This window comes from Oncorhynchus kisutch, linkage group LG3 (assembly GCF_002021735.2).
Source record: "Oncorhynchus kisutch isolate 150728-3 linkage group LG3, Okis_V2, whole genome shotgun sequence".
In the NCBI taxonomy this organism is placed as follows: Eukaryota; Metazoa; Chordata; class Actinopteri; order Salmoniformes; family Salmonidae; genus Oncorhynchus; species Oncorhynchus kisutch.
The window spans coordinates 47555657-47566927 of record NC_034176.2 but is presented as its reverse complement, the minus strand read 5'-3'; the positions used below and the strand labels follow the sequence as shown (position 1 = coordinate 47566927).

The following is an 11271-nucleotide window of genomic DNA, read 5'->3' as shown; positions in this document are numbered from 1 at the left end:
GTTTGTATTCATTTTTCTTCAAAAAAGCTCTCTTCAGAAAGAAGCTTCAACCTAAAATGAAAACGTCTTAAACCAAAAAGGTGGAGCAACTGAAAGGTGTTGACTCTCCACATCTATCAGACAACTGGAACACTGGGCCAGACACTCTTAAATAGAACCTGGACCAGGTCAGGTGAAACACCTTCCCACTAACGAGATGGACAAGCCAGCACAGGTGTAACACATACTGACTAACGAGGTGACACCAATCAGTGCGCCGAAGACACATGTCAGTTGAATGCATTCAGTTGTACAGCTGACTTGGTATCCCCCGTTCCTACGTGCTAAAGTCCAACCTCAAAACATAAATGGAAAAACCAAAGCCTGTAACACCTTCCCCCTAAAGACAACAAATATATCCTATATTTTTGTTGGTCAAGTTTGCTCACCACCAACAGAAAACAACTTCTAAATAATAATATACAATCATATTTTTTTCTCCTTTTTCTTTCTATAGAATCCTAAAACTCACTAGCTTCTAGACCTCTCCTCCCCTTGGAACGAGCCCAAACAAAACTCATCTCCAATACGGAAAAACGTGATCCATAGCAAAGCACTGCCTAACGAAAAACACAAAACCTTTTGACTGCCCACGCTTGAGACAATCAGCAAACAAGTTAACCTTATCACGGACATGTCTGATTTTAAGAGGAAACTCCTGCAATATCCGTAGTACTTTCCCAAACGAAACTCAAATCAAATTGTATGATTTCAAGAGCAAAGTCCTGCGATATCTCGATAGGCATGTTGTTGGATTGAGGCCCAGTCCCCAATGTCATGCTCCAGTACATATGGGTTGGCACATCTGAGAATGATCCCTGATATTCTAAAAGCAGGTTAACATTTTCAATATAATTGTACCCAAAAATGTTCAGCATAAATAATTATGATTCCTAAATGTCACATGAATTGTACATTTGAAATATCAAAAGCAAGTGTACATCCCTTGCTTATTGGCAATAATTGACTTAATGGTGAGGCATGGAATAATAAAACATGTATCTTTTGTCAGGCTGAATGTTTGAAATATGATGTGATTTGAGTCATGCTTCTTCAGTAGGGGAATAAAGACAATTAGCATTTGAATGTTGTAAATAAATACTGTTAATAAAATGTATTATAGACTCAATTTATTATACTGCGACCATGTGTATAGGCTACAAGTACGTTGAAATTAAATTGTAAATTGTTTTCTTTTCAACTTTCAACTAAAACCAAACTTATATTGGACTTCGGGCAGTCTTATCAACGACATTTTGCTAGGTGGGATATCCCCAATGTCACAGTTTAAACGCGTCGAAATCAATAACTAATATGCAGAAACAGTTTGTGATAAATTGAAAAACTAAACATAAATTGTACAATATACACAAACACCTGCCACAATAATCATATTACTTGTATTTTTTAAACAAATTCCTTATAAACTGCACAAGCACCAAAAATGTAGCAATAAATAAATCACTGATGTCGATTAGGGGGGAATCAGTTCTACCTGATGTTGAAACGAACACAACTAAAGAAACACATGGAAATGGGAGATATCTTTTACCTCACTGGTTGGAGAACAACCTGCAGAAGACAGTCAGCTACATTTTGGAGAGATGCATTTAAATTCAGGGGTCGATAAACAAAGGACTGCAACACTTATTTGTCATCACTCATCGATATCATGTTGAAATCAATTGATAAGGGAAACACTCCAACTACAATGTTAAAACATTCTACATTGTGACATTAATTCATTGATATCATGAAACAACTCCATCATGTATACATGTTCTGATATTTGAGCAGAGATCTTTTATCAGATTATATGTGGTTTCAGCTATGAGGTTTCTCTCCTGTGTGTGTTCTCTGGTGTAGAGTCAGAGAGCCTGAAGTGGCAAATCTCTTCCCACATTGATCACAGCTATAAGATTTCTCTCCTGTGTGTGTTCTCTGGTGTAGAGTCAGAGAGCCTGAAGTGGCAAATCTCTTCCCACATTGATCACAGCTATAAGATTTCTCTCCTGTGTGTGTTCTCTGGTGCACTGTCAGATCTCCAGATTGACCAAAACTCTTCCCACATTGACCACAGCTATAAGGTTTCTCTCCTGTGTGTGTTCTCTGGTGTAATGTCAGCTGGTCAGATCGAACAAAACTCTTGCCACATTGATCACAGATATAGGGTTTCTCTCCTGTGTGTGTTCTCTGGAGTAGAGTCAGATAGCTAGATGCAGAAAAACTCTTCCCACATTGATCACAGATATAAGTTTCTCTCCTGTGTGTGTTCTCTGGTGTAATGTCAGATGGCTAGATGTAGTAAAACTCTTCCCACATTGAGTACAGATATAAGGTTTCTCTCCTGTGTGGACTCTGATGAATTTTAATGCCTGATGAGGAGGTGAATCTCTTCCCACAGTCAGAGCAGCAGTGAGTTCTCTTCCCTGTGGGTCTCTGCAGGTGTTTGTTGAGGTGTTCTGATCTGGAGAGACTCTTCTCTGCCTCTTCAGCATCATGAGGTTGTTGAGGCACCCCAGAGGATCCACGATAGTCCCGTCTCTCTCCTGTGTGAACAACAAAGTCAGACAGATGACTAAAGACCCACAACAGTAGAAATCCATTGTAAAGGGTGATGCCAACAGCGTAGTCATGATGTTGTAGAACAATTGACCTCTGTAATGAATGTTAAAATTATTTGACAATTGTCTTAAAATGAGCAGGAATAGTCATATTTTGTCTTCTTTTCACATTAGTAGTAACATCGATGATTGTAGGCTAGAAATAAGTTATTCATGTTGTTGAAACTCTAAGCAGTGTGCCAGACGACTTTTGGTGTCCAATATAGGCCCCTTTCTGTGTTTGCTAGAATTGCGGCATGAGGGCGATGCGCACAGAATTTGATTGCAGAAACACCTCCCTGCTAATGAGGAAACCAATAGTTAATGATGTACTATATCTGCCTGGAGCAAAAATGGTGAGCAAAGATTTTAGTTTTTCACAATGTATTCTGAATGTGAATGGGGGAAAACTCAGGGGAGTAAACTCCATTTCCAGGTTGCTTATGAGTACATTTCACACTACTTTGTATTATAATTGTAAGGCTCGTTTGATTGTCCTGCATTAATATAATGTTTGCTATAGTATTAAGAATTATGTGTAATCATTGAAGAGCCACATTAATGACAGTATCCATTTAGGTGTCAATAAAGTTCATATTTTTTTATTTCATTTTTTAAATGTCACCTTTATTATTTAACCTGGTAGGTCAGTTGAGAACAAGTTCTCATTTACAACTGCGACCTGGCCAAGATAAAGCAAAGCAGTGCGACAAAAAAACAGAGTTACACATGGGAAAAACAAACGTACAGTCAACAACACAATAGAATAATCTATATACAGTGTGTGCAAATGGAGTAAGGAGGTAAGGCAATAAATAGGCCAATAGTAGCAAAGTAATTACAATTTAGCAAATTAACACTGGAGTGATAGATGTGCAGATGATGATGTGCAAGTAGAAATACTGGTGTGCAAAAGAGCAAAACATTTTAAATAAAAACAATATGGGGATGATGTAGGTAGTTGGATGGGCTACTTACAGATAGGCTGTGTACAGCTGCAGCGATCGGTAAGCTGCTCAGATAGCTGATGCTTAAAGTTAGTGAGGGAAATATAAGTCTCCAACTTCAGTGATTTTTGCAATTCGTTCCAGTCATTGGCAAAAGAGAACTGGAAGGAAAGGCAGCCAAAGGAGGTGTTGGCTTTCGGGATGACCAGTGAGATATACCTGCTGGAGCACGTGCTACGGGTGGGTGTTGCTATGGTGACCAGTGAGCTGAGATAAAGTGGAGCTTTACCGAGCAAAGACTTATAGATGACCTGGAGCCAGTGGGTCTGGCGACGAATATGTAGCAAGGCCAGCCGAAGAGAGCATACAGGTCGCAGTGGTGGGTGGTATATGGGGCATTGGAGGACAACCATCTTTGCAGCACTCTACCAATCAGACCTTAATGGTAGAGTGGCCAGACGGAAACCACTCCTCAGTAAAAGGCACATGACAGCCTGCTTGGAGTTTGCCAAAAGGCACCTTTAAGGACACTAAAACCATGAGAAACAAGACTATCAGGCTTGATGAAACCAAGATTGAACTCTTTGGCCTGAATGCCAAACGTCACACCTGGAGGAAACCTGGCACCATCCCTACGTTGAAGCATGATGGTGGCAGCATCATGCTGTGGGGATGTTTTTCAGCAGCAGGGACTGTGAGACTAGTCAGGATCCAGGGAAATATAAATGGAGCAAAGTGCAGAAAGATCATTGATGAAAGACCTGCTCCAGAGTGCTCAGGACCTTAGACTGGGGGGGGGGGGCGAAGGTTCACCATCCAACAGGACAACGACCTTAAGCACACAGCCAAGACAACGCAGGAGTGGCTTCAGAAGAAGTCTCTGAATGTTCTTGAGTGACATAGCCAGAGCCCGGACTTGAGCCCGATCTAACATCTCTTGGAGAGACCTGAAAATAGCTGTGCAGTGATGTTCCCCATCCAACCTGATTAAGCTAGAGAGGATCTGCAGAGAAGGATGGGAGAAACTCCCCAAATGCAGATGTGCCAAATAAATTAGCTAAATGAAAGGGGGGAAAATAATTTAATCAATTTTAGAATAAGGCTTTAATGTAACAAAACATGGAAAAATTCAAGGGTCTGAATACTTTCAGAATGCACTGTATACAGCAACATCTCCCCCATAGGCATTCCTGTCTTTTCTGTAGATGTTATATCCCTGTATTGCTACTGCTGTATCAAAGGAATTATCTCAGTGAGTTTCAGAGATGAACAGTACAGTGCATTTCAAATTCATTAGGCAGGCAGTAAACAAAAACGTTTTCAAAACGTTTTCAAACAGTATTCCAGAAAATGTCAAAGCGTATATAACGCCCGTCCAAGAGACAGTTGACAAATCACGTTCACATAGTCATGCTGTGACACGCAGTTTCTAAGCAAATTCTCACGAAAATCACTTTTTAAAGTCAAGGTATGAGTTGAGAAACATGCCGATTTTCCTTGAAAGTACGTAATGTCACGATTGCAAAGCTATACGATATTACAGAGAACTAGTTGATTATCTCACATCTCTGAAAATATTTGTAATGTTGTGCTTCTTGTTCACGGAAGGTAATTCATGCCAATGTTCTTTTCTTTAAGCTGTTAATACGAATCGAAAGGAGTTTCCAATATCCTCATTTCTTAAAGTATTTCTGGTGATAGCAAGTGATAGTGATACACAAGCTAGGTCTATTTGAAACATTGCCATCCCATGGCAGCATTTACCAGCCACCAGGTTCAGAAGCTTTAAAACCACATAAAAAATATTTAATATCCAATTCTATTTTTGCCCAAAGTTAAGATATAAATTATTCAAACTGAACATCATTCATGCTGGTTATTATTTTAGGCTATTTCGTTTTGGTGTCAAAGATGGTATTTGAATAGTTTTCATTTTTCTAAAATGTTTGTTGTTTTACTTCAGTTTACTAAATAGTTTTCCCCTAATTACTTTTTCTATAATAAGCATGGAGGTTTCCCCTATCAACCAGTCATAGGTCCTGGCGACAAAGCACCTCATAACCTAGCTGGGAATGGGACAGAACCCTTCTGTGGTAAAAGACAGGGGCGATTTGTAATCAAATCTAATTCCCAGGAATGGGGTTTATATGAACCACAGAGACTGTGTGTGGGATAATAACATGGCCGTGTCCAACCCTGCTTGTTCCCTTGACTCCACTACCAACCACCAATGTCCAACAGGGCCCTTAACCTGTATCACTAGACACCTCATAGTGAGCTACAGGTAGGAATCAGCAATGAATCCCAATAATGAGACACCTCTGGGGAGGAGTGTCAGCAACATTGGAAAAAAAAATCTAGTGTTTTATGACAAACCGTTTTTACAAATCCGTCAAGACACCAACTTAGACTTTACCATGAAATGCTTTACTTACAAGCCCTTAACCAACAGTGCAGTTCAAGAAGAAGAAAACATTTACCAAGTAGAATAAAATAAAAACTCATAATAAAAAGTAACACAATGAGAATAACGAGGCTATATACAGGGGGCACCGGTACCGAGTCAGCGTGGAGTCTATATACAGGGGGCATCGGTACCGAGTCAGTGTGGAGGCTATATACAGGGGGCATCGGTACCGAGTCAGTGTGGAGGCTATATACAGGGGGCATCGGTACCGAGTCAGTGTGGAGGCTATATACAGGGGGCATCGGTACCGAGTCAGTGTGGAGGCTATGTACAGGGGGCACCGGTACCGAGTCAGTGTGGAGGCTATATACAGGGGGCATCGGTACCGAGTCAGTGTGGAGGCTATATAGAGGGGGCACCGGTACCGAGTCAGTGTGGAGGCTATATACAGGGGGCATCGGTACCGAGTCAGTGTGGAGGCTATATACAGGGGGCACTAGTACCGAGTCAGTGTGCGGAGGTACAGGCTAGTTGAGGTAATCTGTACATGAAGGTAGGGGCGTAGTGACTATGCATAGGTAACAAACAACCAGCGAGTAGCAGCAGTGCACAAAAGGGAGGGGGTGGGGGGGTCATTGTAAATTGTCCAGTGACGATTTTATGAATTGTTCAGCAGTTTTATGGCTTGGGGGTAGTAGCCGTTGAGGAGGATTTTGGTCGTAGACTTGGCGCTCCGGTACCGCTTGCCGTGCGGTAGCAGAGAAAACAGTCTAAACTTAGGTGACTGGAGTCTAACGATTTTATGGGCTTTCCTCTGACACCACCAATTATATAGGTCCGGGATGGCAGGAAGCTTGGCCACAGTGATCTACTGGGCCGTTCGCACTACCCTCTGTAGCGCCTTACGGTCAGAGGCCGAGCAGTTGCCATACCAGGCGGTGATGCAACCGGTCAGGATGCTCTCGGTGGTGCAGCTGTATTACCTTTTGATGACCTGGTGACCCATGCCAAATCTTTTCAGTCTCCTGAGGGGGAAAAGGTATTGCTGTGCCCTCTTCCCAACTGTCTTGGTATATAAAAGATGAACTGAGGTCCACACTGCAGTTGATGGTGGTAATGCAACTTAAAGTTGGTTGCCAACCGCCATATAAAGTCCAAAGAAGAAAAAGAAGCCTGAAGGAAGGAGAAATTACGAGAAACGAATGAGAAACTAATTTGGTTTACCGTTTGGGGCGTCGCGACTGCTTACCTATTTTGATGTGATATGAAAGTATTATGTGAAATGATTTTGATGTGATATGAAAGTATTGTGTGAAATTATTTTGATGTGATATGTAAGTATTATTTGAAATGGTTGATGCGATATGAAAGTATTATGTGAAATGATTTTGAGGTGATATGAAAGTATTATGTGAAATGATTTTGATGTGATATGAAAGTACAGCGATTTATGTTTCTAGAAACGTGTCGCGATTGAGAATCGATTCACATTTAGATGGAATATTTGACTATTTTAGCTGCCAGAGCCAGTCTACCACTGAAAATAACATACAGTCATTGGACCTTGAGGAGTAATGGGGGCAGCAATGAGCAGTAGAAACAATAACAAAGCGTACTCCCTGCCCGTTTCAGTAAAAAGCTGAGGGATGGGGCTGGAGAAATGCAACTGTCCATGATATCAACATTATAGTTTTAACCATGTTTTGAAGATGTACCGTGTTTGTTCATATTTACTGACAAACATTGGAGTAAAAAAAAGCTTATATTCTGAGTTCTGATGCGGTATGACAGTTGAACTAAGCTCATGAGAAATTCATAAGTGAAATCTTCAAGAAACAATGGGTACATATCATTCATGTATAAGTCCCAAAATGGATGTAACAACTGCTGATTGCCCATTTAAAACTACATTTTGGGCTAATCTAATAGGAGATATTGAGGACTACAGTATTTCAGGCAATGTCATTGGATGCATTTGATCAATTGTTAACGTTTTGTTGATGGTCCACTCTTGCTGTTCTACACGTTACAGTGTAACTTCAGCCATTCCTACAGAACAACATTAAAGCGTAGAACCCTTTTACTGCATATTGGTTCAACGACTGCAGAGACAGTACTTACTGGTGTTAAACAGATCTCCAACCTCCTCTTCTTCCTCCAATGTGACAGTCATCTCCCCCTCCGCCTCTTCTTTTACTATAACATCCTCCTCCTCTTTCACTCTGAACGCGTCTTCCTCTTCTTTCATTGAAACGTCTTTTTGTTCTTTCACGGTAACAGCCTCACCCTCTACTTGTTTTTGTATTGTAACATCCTTCTCTTCCTCCTCGTCTTTGACGAGAGCTTCTTTCTCCGTCCAGCAGACCTCCTCTTCTTTATCAGGAGGAGAGTCGCTTAGTGAACTCATGGTCGGAGATGTTAGCATTAGCGACTAGACAAGTTCTAAGCTAACTTAGCAAACCAGCTACCTGACAAACAAACAACGTAAACATATAATTAAATGGGCCAACAAGTACATAGGACAGAAGTGTGTTTAATACACAGCGACTAATATACACCAAAAACAGTGTAAAGAGCGTGAATGTTGTAGCTGTGTTTGCTAGAAAGCTACCGAGGTGTCTGACTAGCTGTTGTTGTTGAAGGAGCGTCCCGTCCACTAGATTGACGTCACACTGGCAGCGTCGCCTGAACCTAAACAGACGCACATCGCCATCTGCTGCGTGGAGTGGGTAAACGCAGTTGAGGAACCAAAAATTTATTTTTAATTTATTTCATAAAAGTTTAATATTATATTAAGTCGTTCAAAGAGAAGCATGTGTTGATTGGTTAGTGTTTAATGAGTGAGAATTTTAAACAAACTTTACACACCACTACATATTTGCATTGAACCATACTTCTGGCATGGATCATTTTGACCGCAGAGGCATATCTTATATCATAGCCAAAATGTGTTTTTTTCAATTCTTCCAATTTTTCAAGACTTTGTCAATCAACTTGTTCTTAATAAATCTAAATCATGGTTTAGTGTTTCTGTATAATTAATGGACTTTTAACAAATTCAAATCCTTTGGAGTCATTTTGACCCCAGCCAGAAGCACCTTTGATAAATAGTATGTTTATTTCAAATCAAAATCACATTTTATTGGTCACATACACGTGTTTAGCAGATGTTATTGTGGCTGTAGTGAAATGCTTGTGGCTCTAGCTCCGACAGTGCAGTAATATCTAACAAGTAATACCTAACAATTTCACAACATATACCCAATACACACACATCTAAGTATTTGAATCGAGGTTTCTCTGTAGACATGATCCAACCCACCAGAGGGTGGAGGGGCACCTGTATCAGTGGATTTGACCAGTTAGACACCTGCAAGACACACAGTATAGTGCCTCTCATGTACTCTCCTAAGATTGGACTTTTCTGTACCACGTATCACGTGACTGTATACAAAACTGCCAATGGTAGACAACTCTGCCAGCGGTAGAAAATTCTGCCAGCGGTATACAGTGCATTCGTTAAGTATTCAGACCCCTTCACTTGTTCCACATTTTGTTACGTTACAGCCTTATTCTAAAATGTAATAATTTCCCCCCCTCATCAATCTGCACACAACACCCCATAATGACAAACCAAAATCAGTTTTTTTTTAAACATTTTTGCAAATATATTTACTTAAGCTTTCAGACCCTTTGCTATAAGACTCTAAACTGAGCTCAGATGCATCCTGATTCCATTGATCATCCTTGAGAAGTTTCTACAACTTGATTGGTGTCCACTTGTGGTAAATTCAATTGATTAGACATGATTTCGAAAGGCACACACCTGTCTATATAAGGTCCCACAGATTACAGTGCATGTCAGAGCAAAAAAAAGAAGTAATGAGGACAAAGGAGTTGTCCATATAGCTCTGAGACAGGATAGTGTCGAGGCACAGATCTGGTGAAGGGTACCAAAAAATATCTTCAGCATTGAAAGTCCCCATGAACACAGTGGCCTCCATCATTCTTGATGGAAGAAGTTTGGAACCACCAAGACTCTTCCTAGACCTGGCCGCAGCACTCCACCAATCAGGCCTTAATGTAAGCAATGATTAAATAGGTTCAATTTATTTCAATGGACAATTCTGTGAAAGGTGTCGGCTAGAGATGACATGCAGCAGCTTGCAGGGACTTGTAGTCTTGCATGTCGTCTACTTTGCTGCTAATTAGCATTTTAGAATCCGAGAGTAAAGAGACACAAATATATTGATACAAGTATTTGTATTTATTATGGATCCCCATTAGCTCCTGCCAAGGCAGCAGCTACTCTTCCTGGGATTTATTATGGATCCCCATTAGTTCCTGCCAAGGCAGCAGCAACTCTTCCTGGGGTTTATTATGGATCCCCATTAGTTCCTGCCAAGGCAGCAGCAACTCTTCCTGGGGTTTATTATGGATCCCCATTAGTTCCTGCCAAGGCAGCAGCTACTCTTCCTGGGGTTTATTATGGATCCCCATTAGTTCCTGCCAAGACAGAAGCAACTCTTCCTGGGGTTTATTATGGATCCCCATTCATTCCTGCCAAGGCAGCAGCTACTCTTCCTGGGGTTTATTATGGATCCCCATTAGTTCCTGCCAAGGCAGCAGCAACTCTTCCTGGGGTCCAGCAAAAATAATGGCAGTTATACCATTTTAAAAGCATTACAATGTCAGGTTGTTTTTACATGGTATTGTAGATTTTTAGCGGTACACAGGATGTATTTTGGATGTTTTCAGTGTGTTTTTAACCCTTTCAGACAATGGATTAATCGCACATACTAGGTTTATACACAATGCTGGCTGAGGTACTAGTAAAACATTACATATTATTTCCTAACCATTCTCAATGATGGCTGAGGACCGAGTAAAACATGAAATATTGTTTCTTAATTGTAAAAAAATCCCCACTCCTTAATAAACTCGTCTCTCACTGTTTAACCAGAATAATATGAGTTGTGTACTTCAAACTGTTAGACTGTTAGTCCATAATCATATTCAGCTACTTAGATGTCATGTGATGTCATGTTATGTTCTCTATAATGAAACTTCACCAAGTGAAATAAAGTTGATAAGATATTCTTAATAGACATTAAATAAAAAATGGTTGTTCAGAAATCATTAATTATGATGCTGCTCTCATGAAATGAACGGAATATTTCATTCGTATTTCATTCAATATTTCAATATTTCAATATATCATTCACAGAGAATAATTACAAGGATCATATTTCTCAGTTGCATTGACCTGCAGACA

General features: G+C 40.4%; 1 protein-coding gene across 1 annotated transcript; it reads right to left on the bottom strand.

The window, feature by feature from the left end:
• Positions 1–1152: 1152 nt before the first annotated feature.
• LOC116357840 (zinc finger protein 436-like) lies at positions 1153–8742 on the bottom strand. Its single transcript, XM_031807379.1, has 2 exons — positions 8118–8742; positions 1153–2588 (listed from the first exon to the last, which is right to left on the bottom strand). Exons 1-2 carry the CDS (start codon positions 8419–8421, stop codon positions 2335–2337), a joined length of 558 nt encoding a protein of 185 aa, XP_031663239.1. The 5' UTR covers positions 8422–8742; the 3' UTR covers positions 1153–2334.
• Positions 8743–11271: the final 2529 nt, after the last annotated feature.

Coding starts and splice junctions, on each gene's coding strand:
- LOC116357840 (XM_031807379.1), bottom strand. CDS start 8,421: ATGCTAACATCTCCGACCATGAGTTCACTAAGCGACTCTCCTCCTGAT. Junction 2,589..8,117: donor TGGAGATCTGTTTAACACCA/GTAAGTACTGTC, acceptor TTGTTCACACAG/GAGAGAGACGGGACTATCGT.